Genomic DNA, 17,712 nt, shown 5'->3' on the forward strand with positions numbered 1-17,712 from the left:
GTGGCTGATACCTAGGGCCGGATGTAATGACTCCTAAGTTCGGCGGCGGTGCGGAAATCCGGCTGAATTCGGATGTTTTTTTAAAGGGATAATAACTTACAATGCCTTGTAAGTGATTGCCCCTTTAAAAACACGTCCGAGTTCAGCCGGCATCCCGCAAGTACGCCGAACTTAGGCGTTATTACATACGGCCCCTGATATTTAAGTGTCAGCACACCATCCAGGACAACACCGAGATTCTGCACAGGATAATACATAATACTGTCAGATGGCTCATGGCTGCTTGTCTGTTTGCACTGAACGTTGAAATAATACATTGTTATAACAATAATTTTATATTTATTTTATTGCTGTCCTTGGCTGATAATATCGTTCACCAGACTGATGATACATGTAAAAAGGTATGTCCAGCATTTGTTTATATGCATGATGTAGAGACTATGACAGTAACAGTTATAAATGCAAAACAAACACAAGTCCTCACATAACTGAAATATAATAAACATTAATCTTGGTTTTTGTAATGTATAATGCTTACAAGAGATAAATAAATACTATTATAGTTTGCCTAGTCTAGGGCATATTTGCCTACCTGACCCTCTCCATGAGGGAGAAAATGCTCTGTTCCTGTACTTTCCTGGTAATGTAAAGTCCAGGAAAAGAGCATTTTCTCCCTCATGGAGAGGGTCAGGTAGGCAAGTATGGTCTAGGGTAGATTTTTGTTTATACCAACCATATACATTACTGTTGTTGTTTTTCTAGCATCTTTTACTCTCCCAGTACATCGTTATTCCATAATGTTATTGCCAAGCCAGAATTACATCGTTATTGACCATTGTTCTACCAGCTTGTGAAAACCAGCAATACCCTGGTTTTGGGATACATTTTGTGATCAGAGCTCAATAAAGTATTAAAAACATACATTCATTCATACTTTAAAAACCAACAATCTACAACCTATAATACAGTACACCAAATATTTGAGAGCAAAATAGTGATTACCGTATATTGTTAAAATAAACAATAATTGATCACACTTAGGGCCTAATTCAGACCTGATCGCAGCAGCAAAATTGTTCTCTAATGAGCAAAACCATGTGCAGGTGGGGCAGATATAACATGTGCAGAGAGAGAGTTACATCTAGGTAGGTTATATTGTTTCTGTGCAGGGTAAATACTGGCTGCTTTATTTTTACACTGCAATTTAGATTGCAGATTGAACACACCCCACCCAAATCTAACTCTCTCTGCACATGTTATAGCTGCCCCCCTGCAGTGCACATGATTTTGCCCATTAGAGAAAAATGTTGCTGCTGCGATCAGGTCTAAATTCGCCCATTCATTTCTTGATTGTATTACAAGAGTAATAAAATCAGACTCCAGGGGGTATATTTACTAAGGTCCCGATTTTGACCGAGATGCCGTTTTTTCATCAAAGTGTCATCTCGGTAATTTACTAAGCAAAAATCACGGCAGTGATGAGGGCATTCGTAATATTTTGGAAGTCCTAGGACAAAATACACCATCGGTCAAATACGCCTGCAATTTGCTAGAAATCGTGAATTTACTAAAAAGTGCAAAACACAAACACTGCCGACAATAGCCAAACACTGCCGTGATAAAATACAAATCGTGAAAAAGTGCTAAAAAAAAACAGACCTGCTTTTTTATCCCGTGTTTGTATAGGCATGCACGGATCCATGAGATCCGTGCATGTTTTTCAGTGGGAAGGGGGGGAAATGTTCTAAATTTTCAGAAAAAAATTGCGTGGGGTCCCCCCTCCTAAGGCAAACCAGCCTCGGGCTCTTTGAGCCGATCCTGGTTGCAGAAATATGGGGAAAAAATGGACAGGGGTTCCCCCATATTTAAGCAACCAGCATCGGGCTCTGCGCCTGGTCCTGGTTCCAAAAATACGGGGGACAAAAAGAGTAGGGGTCCCCCGTATTTTTGAAACCAGCACCGGGCTCCACTAGCTGGACAGATAATGCCACAGCCGGGGGTCACTTTTTTTTACAGTGCCTTGCGGCCGTGGCATCAAATATCCAACTAGTCACCCCTGGCCGGGGTACCCTGGGGAAGTGGGGACCCCTTCAATCAAGGGGTCCCCCCCCCCCAGCCATCCAAGGGCCAGGGGTGAAGCCCGAGGCTGTCCCCCCCATCCAATGGGCTGCGGATGGGGGGCTGATAGCCTTTGTGATAAGTGTTTGATATTGTTTTTAGTAGCAGTACTACAAGGCCCAGCAAGCCTCCCCCGCAAGCTGGTACTTGGAGAACCACAAGTACCAGCATCCGGCTGAAAAATGGGCCCGCTGGTACCTGTAGTACTACTACTAATAAAATACCACAATAAAGACATTACACACACACCTTGACAGTATAACTTTAATACATCCATCCACACCTCCATATACACATACTTACCTTATGTTCCCACGAGGGTCGGTCCTCTTCTCCAGTAGAATCCATGGTGTACCTGTTGAAAAAATTATACTCACATAATCCATGGTTGAAGGCTCCTCTGCTTGTAATCCTTTTGTAATCCACGTACTTGAAAAAATAAAAAAACGGATACCCGACCACGAACTGAAAGGGGACCCATGTTTTCACATGGGCCCCCTTTCCCCCGAATGCCAGAAACCCACTCTGACTGATGTCTAAGTGGGTTTCTTCAGCCAATCAGGGAGCGCCACGTTGTGGCACCCTCCTGATCAGCGGTTGACCGAAAGTGACCTCACCGCTGACCTGAAAGTTCCCACCATTGGTTACAATGGAGCGCATAGGCGCTACATTGTAACACTGCCGTGTGCCGCCTGTCATACAGTACAGGAGCACACAGCCGATGTGTGTTCGTGGTCGGGTATCCGTTTTTTTATTTTTTCAAGTACGTGGATTACAAAAGGAGTTACCGAGGAGCCTTCAACCATGGATTATGTGAGTATAATTTTTTCAACAGGTACACCATGGATTCTACTGGAGAAGAGGACCGACCCTCGTGGGAACATAAGGTAAGTATGTGTATATGGAGGTGTGGATGGATGTATTAAAGTTATACTGTCAAGGTGTGTGTGTAATGTCTTTATTGTGGTATTTTTTTAGTAGTAGTACTACAGGTACCAGCGGGCCCATTTTTCTGCCGCATGCTGGTACTTGTGGTTCTCCAAGTACCAGCTTGCGGGGGAGGCTTGCTGGGCCTTGTAGTACTGCTACTAAAAACAATATCAAACACTTATCACAAAGGCTATCAGCCCCCCATCCGCAGCCCATTGGATGGGGGGGACAGCCTCGGGCTTCACCCCTGGCCCTTGGGTGGCTGGGGGGGACGGACCCCTTGATTGAAGGGGTCCCCACTCCCCCAGGGTACCCCGGCCAGGGGTGTCTAGTTGGATATTTGATGCCACGGCCGCAAGGCACTGTATAAAAGTGACCCCCGGCTGTGGCATTATCTGTCCAGCTAGTGGAGCCCGGTGCTGGTTTCAAAAATACGGGGGACCCCTACTCTTTTTGTCCCCCGTATTTTTGGAACCAGGACCAGGCGCAGAGCCCGATGCTGTTTGCTTAAATATGGGGGAACCCCTGTCCATTTTTTTCCCATATTTCTGCAACCAGGATCGGCTCAAAGAGCCCGAGGCTGGTTTGCCTTAGGAGGGGGGACCCCACGCAAATTTTTTTTTTTAATTTAAACTTTATTTTTTTTTTTAACAAAGTGCACAATGAAGCCCAGCACGGATCTCTCAGATCCGTCCGAGATTCATTGTATTAAAGTCGGCAGTGTTTTACAAGTCACTCACGTAAAACACTGCCAAAAAAAACGAATGACATCGACATCGGAAAACCCGAAAATGCAGAATACGGCAGCTTAGTAAATTAGTCGTAATCAATTCAAAAAGTTGCATATTTACACTTTCGATGTCATTCGTGATTGAACTTTGACCTCAAACGGGAAAACACGAATCTTAGTAAATTTACCCCCAGATCTAACCATACATTCTTTAAATTTAGACACAAAGGGGTGTAATCCAGAGGTGGAAGCGGGGAAAGCCAATGTTTTCCCTCTGCACATGTGTCCTAATGTTTACTGTCAGGAGGTGAAGATCAAAACTGCATGGGCATACACAATGCAAATGCAGTAGGAGCCAGTGGCGGATCTAGACTTAACTTTTAGGGGGGGGGCGGTTTAAGAATGATGACTCCTCCCCCTAATCATAGTCCCTCCCACTTAGTAATGCCCTTCCCGTTCGCTTCTAAATTTCCTATTGTTGCCATTACTAATAAAATGTTGCCAGTTAGTGGAGAGAACCCTGCGCACTGGTGATACAGACTGGCGAATCGACATTCCTTCCATCAGAGGTGGTAGAGGCTAAGACAGTAGGGCAATTTAAACATGCATGGGATAGCCATAAGGATCTCCTTACAAAGAAATAAGGATCAGATAAGGTTAGAGATAAAAAATAATGTAAAAAAAAAAAAAGGGGCAGACTAGATGGGCCAAGTGGTTCTTATCTGCCGACAAATTCTGTTTCTACAGCACACAGAATGAGCTGAAATTCACATTATAGCACACTGTATGAGCTGAAATTCACATTGTAGCACACAGTATGATCCAAAATTCACATTATAGCACACTAAATGAGCCGAAATTCACATTGTAGCACACAGTATGATCCAAAATTCACATTATAGCACACTGTATGAGCCGAAATTCACATTATAGCACGCAGAATGAGCCAAAATTCACGTTACAGCACGCAGAATGAGCCAAAATTCACATTACAGCACGCAGAATAAGCCAAAATTCACATTATAGCACGCAGAATGAGCCAAAATTCACATTATAACACGCAGAATGAGTCAAAATTCACGTTATAGAACGCAGAATGAGCCGAAATTCACATCATAGCACACTGAATGAGCCGAAATGCACATCATAGCACACTGAATGAGCCGAAATGCACATCATAGCACGCAGAATGAGCCGAAATGCACATCATAGCACGCAGAATGAGCCGAAATGCACATTATAGCACACTGAATGAGCCAAAATTCACGTTATAGCACGCAGAATGAGCCAAAATTCACATTATAGCACGCAGAATGAGCCGAAATTCACATCATAGCACACTGAATGAGCCGAAATGCACATCATAGCACACTGAATGAGCCGAAATGCACATCATAGCACACTGAATGAGCCGAAATGCACATCATAGCACGCAGAATGAGCCGAAATGCACATCATAGCATGCAGAATGAGCCGAAATGCACATTATAGCACACTGAATGAGCCAAAATTCACATTATAGCACGCAGAATGAGCCAGAATTCACGTTATAGCACACTGAATGAGCCGAAATTCACATTATAGCACGCAGAATGAGCCAAAATTCACGTTATAGCACACTGAATGAGCCGAAATTCACATTATAGCACGCAGAATGAGCCGAAATGCACATCATAGCACACTGAATGAGCCGAAATGCACATCATAGCACGCAGAATGAGCCGAAATGCACATCATAGCACGCAGAATGAGCCGAAATGCACATTATAGCACACTGAATGAGCCAAAATTCACGTTATAGCACGCAGAATGAGCCAAAATTCACGTTATAGCACACTGAATGAGCCGAAATTCACATTATAGCACGCAGAATGAACCAAAATTCACGTTATAGCACACTGAATGAGCCGAAATTCACATTATAGCACGCAGAATGAGCCAAAATTCACATTATAGCACAATGTATAAGCCGAAATTCACATTACAGTACACTGAATGAGCCAAAATAATGCAGGGACAGATACACTTTAGTTAGGAGAAGAGGGGGGAGACATGGAACACAGGCACTTTAGCTAGGAGCGGAGGGGGGAGACATGGAACACAGAGGGGGCACACACACACACACACTTACTTAAAGTTTGGAGGGTAGGAGACATGGCATACACTGACAGTGACACCTGCTGCAGCCAGCAGCATGAGGAGTCGGATGGAGGCCGGGTGCCGCCGCGGCATTGGGAACGAGGTGAAGAGCGGGCAGTGCGGCGGGGGACGGGGAGAGAGAGAGAGCGTCCTGACGCGCGTACAGGAAGGAGGGGGCGTGGTCAGAACAGAGGTCGCTCAGCCGCTGTATGCGCGTGAGGACGCTCTCTCTCTCTCCCCTTCCCCCGCCGCGTTGCACCGCTCTCCACCTCGTTCCCAACACCGCGGCGGGACCCGGCCTCCATCCCGGTGCTGGTATGTGTAGGGGGGGCGTTCGCCCTAATCGCCCCCCGCTAAATCCGCCACTGGTAGGAGGTGTATACATGCCTCCTTGCTGCATTTGCAATCGCAGTGCTGAGACTGTGTCGCATCCTGGGATCAAACATTGCGACCATCGGTTGCAATGTTCATCTGCTGCGACAGGCTGAGTAAGCCTCGTCTTACTCAGGCTTGCCGTCGCAGGGCAGTTTACTAGGCCAAGAGCCTCGCCAACCCCCCATCCCTTCCCCTGAAGAACCCTCTGCCTTTCAATCAGGCAGCACAATCCTGCAATGCAATTACAGGACTCATTCTGCACATACACATGACGGGGCCTGCGCAGTCTCCTGATTGGCTGTAGCATGTGCTGCCCCTGCTAACATGATAGTCATGACTCTGTACCCAACCATACAGCATTTATTTGGGATTACACAGGGCACTGTAATATAGAGCCTGCTTTTCCTTTAGAACTACCACATATGTTTTCGACTTTTCGTGTGTCACATCATAATTCAGCCAGTCTGTTCCTGCTGGTAACTATCTCTGTTGCATCTGTTTTTTTCTCTTTATTAAATCTTGCAGTGCATACCTCCCAACATGACCCATTCCAGGAGGGACAAAATGCTCTACTTCTGGACTTTTCTCTTAATTTATGATTACCAGCACCTGTTTTGAACAGGTTCATGGATAAGAAAGGTGTTTCAGCACAGGTGATGGCAATCACAAATTAAGAGGGAAGTCCAGGAGGAGAGCATTGTGTCCCTCCTGGAGAGGGTCATGTTGGGAGGTATGCAGTGTAATACGTGATTTGTATGTTGATATTAGACATGACTGTGCAGTTCTTGTATCACTGTCTGGCTGCTGCTAACCAGTGATATATATTTTAGTACACACCTTTCATTCAGAGATAGCTGCCTGTGCCAAGCAATGTATAGATACAGTATGTCTGCCAAAGACCTATTCACAGAAAGCATCCAATTTACTAAATTAGCAACGCAGATATTAAAATATTAGTTTAATTGTTTAGTATTGATAAAAATGTAAAAAATCTTAAGCAGAAGTTCATTCTGTTGTGTATTAATGAACTTTAAGATTCAATCTGTTTTCTCTAATTAATGAATGATTTAAAGTGTCTTTGCCTTCTGTAGTAGTAGAATAACAAAAAAAAAACTAATTCTCCATCCAACATCTACACATACAGATGTGTCCTCATACACCAAGCCTCATTACGACATGCTGGGCTAGACCACTGAAGCAAGTGCATACTTGCCTACCCTCCCGGAATGGCCGGGAGGCTCCCGAAAATCGGGTGACCCTCCCGGCCCCCTGGAAGAGCAAGCAAGTCTCCCGATTACAGGGGTCCCCCCCTGCCCGGCTGCCCACTTAGCGAGTGAAGTGGGCGGTCCGGGCAGGCGATGACGCGATTCTTGTTGAATCGCGTCATGCTAGCCACTCCCCCACTGTATAATGCCGGTAATTGCGGCATTGCACAGTGGGGGCGTGGCTTGCATGACGCGATCCAGCAGCCACGCCCCGTCCCTCCTCTGGCCCGCCTCCGGCCCGCCCCCTCCTCACATCAGCTCACTGCCCGGCGTGCCCGCCCCCCTGCTGAGCCGACTGGTTGCTCTCTCCCGGAGAGATCAGCCCAAAAGTCGGCAACTATGAGCAAGTGTGCCCCTTCAAAAAGTGTAGAGTAGCGACTTTTTATTAGTTGTACCGCAGACTCAGTGAAACAACAAGCAATCTGTACCATAGACGCCGGGCTGTGACTTTAACCGCACAGGAATTAGTTTTAAGTCGCAGATGAAGCACATGGAACTTAGCGTGAGAAAAAGCGGTGTCCGGCTGAAATACAGATTTCGACTCTTTCGAACACAGATATACAGATGTCACCTAGCAAGTCAATCAGTGCAGTTTTGTCACCTCCATGGTTTAAATATGTGCGTCATTGAAGCTAAAAAGACGCTCTCAAGAACAGGATTGAGGGGCACCGAAGAGGTCTGTTTGGCACGACAGCGGTAATAGAGTAGACACAGGTGTACTGTACAATAGCATATTTACATACATAAACAAAACTCAAGTACCATACAATTAGTGCAATATTATAAACAGTATACATTGTAACACATCATTGTATTCATGCAGTCAGACACACAAGAGATAATAAAGTATTTTTTAATAAAATCAATGGTTACATATAATAATAATAATAATAATAATAATAATAATAATAATAAAAACACCTCCTACATCTTTTATTTATCCATTTAAAAATCCTGTAAATGGGAATCATCTATCCTGCAACGTTCTATATTGAAACAACAATTAGACAACCAGAAGTTAATGTAAAATATTCACACTATTATTATTGGTGAGGTCAGTCCACAATCACCCACATAGTCCTGCGATGGTCATCATCATTCAGTATATGTGCACCAGAGTCATGACATCTAATAAATTCTATACGCTAATTTATGCCGCAATTTATGAACTGTAAACTTAAAGCTTTCTTCTAAGTATGTCTTTATGTTTTACTAATATGGAAAACTCATGTAATACATAATATATTTGATTGTTTGATACAACTTGAAACTAAAGCTGGGTACAGACTTGGCCAAAGGATTGGGTGCCCGACCAAGCCGGCAGCTGATCTTACGATTGGTAAACTTTATGCATAAACAATCTTGTGCATACACACTTACCAATCGTCCGCCTACGTGTGACAAATGGCATCATATACAATGGATTATGCGTCCAAATATATTGTTTGGTCAGCCGACAAACAGATGTATAGTATCTGCACAATAGATCAGCATCTTGTGTGCTGCATGGCCGACCTGATATGTCTGTGAACGATGGCATTCACAGACGTATCGGCTGTACACACAGGCCAATGCTCCTGTCGATATATTGTAACGATGGCATTCACAGACGTATCGGCTGTACACACAGGCCAATGCTCCAGTCGATATATTGTTGTTTGGCTGTATGAACGATATATATCGCAACTGTGTAAAATACAAAATAAATAAGTAAAGAATAAATAGCCGCATGTGAATTCACATTGTTATGAATGGAAGACAGGCATGCATACATTCAGACAGTGTGGCTGCTACCGTGCTTTGAAAAGAACATGACAGGGATGGAACATTCCTTTTCTAATTTTAAATGGCACAGTAATAACATTGTAATCCCCACTTCCTCAACCTTCTTTATACAAAGTACTGTACAGTATAGAAATAGAAATGGTATTGGCATGGCAGAGACAGGAACTGGTTACTGCGCAAACAGGTTGATTCTGCGTAAGATGGATCTGGATAGATCTGTTTTGTGTCACAGACGCACATAGCCATAGCGCATGCGCCAAAGCAAATTTACTCATTTTTGCGGTTCTCTATAATTTTGACAGATCCTTGCCAGATTTGTCTTTGCTTGAAACAGGCATTTGGGGGCTGGACAATGCCATCGCATGGATCTGATGGATTTTGTAAGAGTGTCAGCGGAGTGTAACATGAGCTCAGTGCTGTTCTTGAGTTTGTGCGTAAGGAGAAGGGAATTCTGTTTCACACGGATCTCTTGCACCTAAGATGTCTCTGACATAAGCGCCTGTACTAATGATGATAGTTGTGGATGGAGAAACAGCGGGTGGAACAGCTTTCTGCTTGAAGCAGCATAGATCTGCGCATTAGCTCCACTGAAGTTCGTATTAACGTGAGGTAGTAGTAAATCAGGCTTCTACGGCATCACACAAAGACAGCCATTTTGCACTGGACTCAGATTCGGCCATACAGCCTAGGAGGGTGTATAGCAGCTTGACCAATATGAAGCTATGGTTAATGCAGTCCCTATCTTTTACATATAATCTAATACCATTGGGAAAATGGATGGGCTGATAAGGCCAAAATTCATGGGCACAAGGTGCCCTCATCGAGATACACCATGCTTATCTCTCAGCATCCCCGTCAAGTGGCAGGTGTGGATTATGGCATTAATGTCTGGAAATGAGCATTATTTGAAGTAACTCATCTAATTGTGAAATTTGCTTTGATTACTTCCTTTGATGAACAGCCAATACGAATGTTACTTCAGTTACATTAATGTAACTCACTTCTGAGCTCTGCATTACTGTACAGCTAATTCCTTATTGCTACGTCCTGGATTGCCACTTGCCAACAGCTGATATGGCGCTCTAAGCATCTCTTATACAAACCAGCACAATCATATATGGTAAAAAAAAAGTAAATATTGTCACAGTAATCTACCACAATCTTATGTTTTAGCAAATATAAAGTGAGCATTTGTTTTTAAATATTTTTTTAATTTTATTTATTTGCTGACTATTGCCTAGAATGATGCATAAATTGTATCATTTTCTGCGAGTCATAATGTCAGATTCATGTACAGATTATTAATCTACAGTACAAACCAGTTTTCAGACATGATGATTTCGTTTAGGTATGTATTTTATCTTTACGCAACTTTAATGATCTAATGTTTTTAACTCTGAGTCAATAATTTTCTGATCATTTGGTACAGAAACCGTATGACAGCATTTCCGAGTGCAGCACGGTAGACCTGAGAAAATCCGGAGAACTCATCGAGCAACAACCTGTCTCTAATGAGGAGTTCATGGAGCCCGAGGAATGCTTTACGGAAGGTACAGTACTGTATAAAGAACTGACCTTACATAGAGGAGGCAGATTTTACTTTTCTTTAAATGTTAGGGTTTTCTAGCATGAAAAATCAAAAATGCTCTGTTCATTATGACATGTATGTTGGATATTATGGGTCCATTATTTTTTTTTTTAGAGCACAGCATGCTGTACTTTAATTTACAGCATACTTTCCTACTTTCTCCTTATCTGGGAGAAGCCCAGAGAGAAGTGGGTGGGAGTCAGGTGGGGGGACGACGACTGGGTTTGAGCTAAGCGCATCATTATGCCCCATCCCTTCTGGGTAAAGTCTATGATTGGTTCATATTTGCATAGAGGTGGGGCCAAAATGACGCATTTACAAAGAACTGTGTCACAAGCCCCCCCACTCCTTGGGAACCCCCGGGATTCCTTATATTAAACTCCGCCTTCTGACAACTTCTCTAGGAAGTAGAGATGCCTACTCTTCCAGGGCTGCCGGGGACTACACCAAAAATGGGGTGTCTCCTGCAGGATCCAGGAGAGTAGGCAATGGTTTACAGTATATGTTTGTTTTCTTTATTATATTGTATTGGCAAGGCTAATGGATGCAGAAAGAAAAGTTTGAAGAAATTGCCTGAAACAAATTGCATATTGTATATTGATGCGTTTAAGGAAACGTACACAAATTGCAAATGTGATTATGGCCTTACATCGTTCCCAGTGATTAGTCTCCCGGCTCATGTCAGTGCTGCCGGCACTACAGTAACTTATAATGATCACATGCAGTACAGTACTGTAATATAGTACAATGCAGTGTTATTATTATTCAGTAAACAGTAACTTGTACACTGTACAGAATTAAAGAAGATAGTTATAAATATATTCAGTATTTAAAAACAGGGGCACTGTGAGAGGCAAACATGATCAGCATAAAATCTTCACGCCCGGTGCTTTTACTGGAACACTTCCACAGTTTGGAGAATATGTCCTCGGTTATCAGATTTTTGTAGAGAGTGTAATAAGAAATTAGTTATTTATTTCGGTTACTCTTTTTAGAACGTATAAAAATATAAATGGAATTATTTAAGAGATAGGAAAATATTTTATGAATAGGGGCTATTAATCAAAACTAAGGAAATGTTATGTTTTTAAATGTGGATACAATTTAGGGGATTCTGTTGTGTTGTATACAGTGCCATCTGCTGTTTAGATAAAGAAACAAATGACATATATGTATTTCAATGCAAAAATACCATAACGGTTGTGTATGGCACATTTTTTTTTTCACTTGCTCCGCAGCCACCAGCCTCTCATGCTGGGATCCCGACCGATTGACAACCCGACTAAAAGGGACTAACAGCGTAGTGAGCCACTGAGCCCGCTGCATGGTGAGTGCAGCGAGCCCACAAGTGGCTTGTTTGCGCTCGTCCCCCTCGGGGTCCCAGCGTCGGTATGGTGACCGTCGGGATCCCAAACGCTGGTCACCCGAACCAAACATACACTGCTCAAAAAAATAAAGGGAACACTTAAACAACACAATGTAACTCCAAGTCAATCACACTTCTGTGAAATCAAACTGTCCACTTAGGAAGCAACACTGATTGACAATCAATTTCACATGCTGTTGTGCAAATGGAATAGACAACAGGTGGAAATTATAGGCAATTAGCAAGACACCCCCAATAAAGGAGTTTTTCTGCAGGTGGTGACCACAGACCACTTCTCAGCTCGTATGCTTTCTGGCTGATGTTTTGGTCACTTTTGAAAGCTGGCGGTGCTTTCACTCTAGTGGTAGCATGAGACAGCGTCTACAACCCACACAAGTGGCTCAGGTAGTGCAGCTCATCCAGGATGGCACATCAATGCGAGCTGTGGCAAGAAGGTTTGCTGTGTCTGTCAGCGTAGTGTCCAGAGCATCGAGGCGCTACAAGGAGACAGGACATTACATCAGGAGACGTGGAGGAGGCCGTAGGAGGGCAACAACCCAGCAGCAGGACCGCTACCTCTGCCTTTGTGCAAGGAGGAACAGGAGGAGCACTGCCAGAGCCCTGCAAAATGACCTCCAGCAAGCCACAAATGTGCATGTGTCTACTCAAACGATCAGAAACAGACTCCATGAGGGTGGTATGAGGGCCCGACACCCACAGGTGGGGGTTGTGCTTACAGCCCAACACCGTGCAGGACGTTTGGCATTTGCCAGAGAACACCAAGATTGGCAAATTCGCCACTGGCACCCTGTGCTCTTCACAGATGAAAGCAGGTTCTCACTGAGCACATGTGACAGACGTGACAGAGTCTGGAGACGCCAAGCAGAATGTTCTGCTGCCTGCAACATCCTCCAGCATGACCGGTTTGGCAGTGGGTCAGTAATGGTGTGGGGTGGCATTTCTTTGGGGGGCCGTACAGCCCTCCATGTGCTTGCCAGAGGTAGCCTGACTGCCATTAGGTACCGAGACGAGATCCTCAGACCCCTTGTGAGACCATATGCTGGTGCGGTTGGCCCTGGGTTCCTCCTAATGCAAGACAATGCTAGACCTCATGTGGCTGGAGTGTGTCAGCAGTTCCTGCAAGACGAAGGCATTGATGCTATGGACTGGACTGCCCGTTCCCCAGACCTGAATCCAATTGAGCACATCTGGGACATCATGTCTCGCTCCATCCACCAACGCCACGTTGCACCACAGACTGTCCAGGAATTGGCGGATACTTTAGTCCAAGTCTGGGAGGAGATCCCTCAGGAGACCATCCGCCACCTCATCAGGAGCATGCCCAGGCGTTGTAGGGAGGTCATACAGGCACGTGGAGGCCACACACACTACTGAGCCTCATTTTGACTTGTTTTATGGACATTACATCAAAGTTGGATCACCCTGTAGTGTGTTTTTCCACTATAATTTTGAGTGTAACTCCAAATCCAGACCTCCATGGGTTAATAAATTTGATTTCCATTGATAATTTTTGTGTGATTTTGTTGTCAGCACATTCAACTATGTAAAGAACAAAGTATTTAATAAGAATATTTCATTCATTCAGATCTAGGATGTGTTATTTTAGTGTTCCCTTTATTTTTTTGAGCAGTATACGTGTGTGTGTGTGTGTGTGTGTGTGTGTGTGTGTGTGTGTGTGTGTGTGAATCTCTCTTACATTTGCACCACCTTCTGTGCATCATGGTTTTACCAAGGTGCAAGGCTATAGTACTGTACATGCCTTTCTGCTTAGAATCAGTCCTTGAAATTGCTCCATATAGTACTTGCCAACTTGTGATTTCTCTTCCCTGGAGAAACCTGGAGAGGAGATACAGATGAGCACTCCAGTAGTGGGGCTGTGCTCTTTCTTTACATCATTAGGAATCCAATTACATTCTATTGTGTCCACCCACTCCATACGGCCCAGTGGTTCCCAGTGGTATCTCTCAATTCTGCCCACTTTACTAGGAAGAGGTGGACTGCTTGAAAAATGGTGAGTCTTCCGGACCTTCTGGGAGAGTAGGTAAGTACTGTATGCACCAGGGATGTGCGGTGAGGTAAATGGCTCAGCAGGCACTGGCTAGTACCAGATCCAGATTTACACACAATGGGGTATATGCAATTCACGGCGAATCGCGGCAAATTAGCGCCGTTTTTTAATTCGACACAATTCGACAGGTGAATTCCGGCAGGTGGCTGCCGGAATTCACCATATTCAATGAAAAACGGATTCGACAGTCCCGCGGGCGAAAAACGGCCGATTTGCCGGATTTTGCCGCGAATTAAAAAAACGGGAAAAAACGTGAAAAACCCGGAAAAAAATGGCGTGGGGTCCCCCCTCCAAAGCATAACCAGCCTCGGGCTCTTCGAGCTGGTCCTGGTTCTAAAAATGCGGGGTAAAAATTGACAGGGGATCCCCCGTATTTTTAAAACCAGCACCGGGCTCTGCACCTGATGCTGGTGCAAAAAATACGGGGGACAAAAAGAGTAGGGGTCCCCCGTATTTTATACACCAGCATCGGGCTCCACTAGCTGGACAGATCATGCCACAGCCGGGGGTCACTTTTATACAGCGCCCTGCGGCCGTGGCATTAAATATCCAACTAGTCACCCCTGGCCGGGGTACCCTGGGGGAGTGGGGACCCCTTCAATCAAGGGGTCCCCCCCCCAGCTACCCAAGGGCCAGGGGTGAAGCCCGAGGCTGTCCCCCCCATCCAATGGGCTGCGGATGGGAGGCTGATAGCCTTGTGAAAAATGTCAGAATATTGTTTTTTCCAGTAGTACTACAAGTCCCAGCAAGCATCCCCCGCAAGCTGGTACTTGGAGAACCACAAGTACCAGCATGCGGGAGAAAAACGGGCCCGCTGGTACCTGTAGTACTACTGGAACAAAAATACCCAAATAAAAACAGGAGACCGACACCGTGACAAGTACAACTTTATTACACACTGCCGACACACACATACTTACCTATGTTGACACGCCGACTGCCACAGTCTCCGACGATCCGAGGTACCTGTGAAAAAAAATTAGACTCACCTCAATCCAGTGTCCGGGAGATAATCCACGTACTTGTTAAAAAAAAAACACGAACACCCGTACCAGCGGACTGAAAGGGGTCCCATGTTTACATATCAGACCCCTTTCCCCGAATGCCGGGACACCACGTGACTCCTGTCACTGAGGTCCCTTCAGCCAATCAGGAAGCGCTACTTCCGTGGCGCTCACCTGATTGGCTGTGCGCGTGTGACCTCAGACAGCGCATCGCAAAGCCTCTCCCATTACTTTCAATGGTGGGAACTTTGCCGTCAGCGGTGGGGTTACCCGCGGTCAGCCGCTGACCGGCGGGTGACCCCATCGCTAGCCGCAAAGTTCCCACCATTGAATATAATGGAGAGGCTTTGCGATGCGCTGTCAGCTCAGACGTGCACAGAGCCAATCAGCAGAGTGCAAGGACGTTGCGCTCGCTGATTGGCTTAGGAGACCTTTCAGTGACAGCTGTCACGAGGGGGTCTCTCTGCATTCGTGGAAAGGTGTCCCATGTGTCAACATGGGACCCCTTTCAGTCCGTGTGGTACGGGTGTCCGGTTTGTTTTTTTGACAAGTTCGTGGATTTACCTCTGGACCATGGATGAGGTGAGTGTATTTATCTTTTCTTTTCAGGTACCCCTGGATTCTACTTGGAGAAGAGGACCGATGTCGGCGTGTGAAATAAAGTTTTACTTTCACGGTGTCGGTCTCCTGTTTTTATTTGGGTATTTTTTTCCCAGTAGAACTACAGGTACCAGCGGGCCCGTTTTTCTCCCGCATGCTGGTACTTGTGGTTCTCCAAGTACCAGCTTGCGGGGGAGGCTTGCTGGGACTTGTAGTACTACTGGAAAAAACAATATTTTGACATTTTTCACAAGGCTATCAGCCTCCCATCCGCAGCCCATTGGATGGGGGGGACAGCCTCGGGCTTCACCCCTGGCCCTTGGGTGGCTGGGGGGGACGACCCCTTGATTGAAGGGGTCCCCACTCCCCCAGGGTACCCCGGCCAGGGGTGACTAGTTGGATATTTAATGCCACGGCAGCAGGGCGCTGTATAAAAGTGACCCCCGGCTGTGGCATTATCTGTCCAGCTAGTGGAGCCCGATGCTGGTGTATAAAATACGGGGGACCCCTACTCTTTTTGTCCCCCGTATTTTTTGCACCAGCATCAGGCGCAGAGCCCGGTGCTGGTTTTAAAAATACGGGGGAACCCCTGTCAATTTTTCCCCCGCATTTTTAGAACCAGGACCAGCTCGAAGAGCCCGAGGCTGGTTATGCTTTGGAGGGGGGACCCCACGCCATTTTTTTCAGGGATTTTACCATTCCATCCAAAAAAAAATAAAAAAATATTTTTAAAAATATATAAATAATACTTGTGCCTCCAAAAAAGACAAACCAAGTACCTAAGCCCTTCTAATATAAATAGACATGATATTACCAAGAAAAAAAAACACAAAAAAAACATGTTTTACATTTTTTTTATTAGTTTCACCCTCCAAAGTGTGGCGGATTGAAAATGACGAATTTACTGTCTAAAAGCACTGTTGTCGAATTTCCAAACTTCCATTGAATAGGCTTTGGTCGAATTGCAGCATGTGTATCATTGCAAAAAAGTCGAATTTGTCAAAAGTCGAATTTCAAAAAGTCGAATTTTGAAAGTCCGTTTTTTTGTCGGAAAGTACTGAATTGCATTGTCGAATTTTTTTTTTGGGCGAAAAATTCCCGAAATTCGACAATTCGTGAATTCGACCGCAATTGCATATACCCCAATATATGAGCCAAAGGGTTCATGTGGGCATTATACACAGGTGCAGCACTATACACAGTTGGAAATTTGGTGAGTTTTAATCAGAGATGTGTGGAAAAGATAGGCCTCACCTGCTATTGACTTTTTACTCCAGAGTTTTGATTATAAAAATTATTAGAATAATACAAAGATGTATTCTTTGTATTTTTCATATACGTTATATAGTCAAAACTCTGGCTTGTACTTTAGTATGACAGGAAAGGCTCTGCCTCACCCCACCGGGGAGGCAGTCAATTGACCGCCTGTCGGGATCCCGGCGGTCAGGTTACCAACGCCGTAATCCCGACACCAGCTGAAATACGGAGTCGGAGTCCTGACCGCTGGCTGGTTACCCCTCTTGGGGGGCAGTCCACTCCACCACCTGGAGGCCATCGGGCCCGAAACGTGGCAAGCACAGCGAGCCCGCGAGGGGACACTCTGCGCTCGCTGCTGGGATCCTGGCTGTTGGGCTCCCGGTGTCGGTCTCCTGACTGCCGGGATCTTGTACTGACTCCCCCCACCACTGCATGCCACTGGTATGCACTGTTCTGTGAACCATTT

General features: G+C 45.1%; 1 protein-coding gene across 1 annotated transcript in view; it reads left to right on the forward strand.

The window, feature by feature from the left end:
* Positions 1 to 17,712, forward strand: part of LOC134927416 (sodium channel protein type 5 subunit alpha-like) — a 782,837-nt gene that overhangs the window by 594,630 nt on the left and 170,495 nt on the right. The window contains exons 18-19 of the mRNA XM_063921835.1: positions 381 to 401; positions 10,772 to 10,892. Of these exons, the coding sequence (XP_063777905.1) occupies positions 381 to 401; positions 10,772 to 10,892 (142 nt within the window). The remainder of the gene's footprint in view (positions 1 to 380; positions 402 to 10,771; positions 10,893 to 17,712) is intronic.

This window comes from Pseudophryne corroboree, chromosome 5, assembly GCF_028390025.1.
Source record: "Pseudophryne corroboree isolate aPseCor3 chromosome 5, aPseCor3.hap2, whole genome shotgun sequence".
NCBI classification, from domain to species: domain Eukaryota; kingdom Metazoa; phylum Chordata; class Amphibia; order Anura; family Myobatrachidae; genus Pseudophryne; species Pseudophryne corroboree.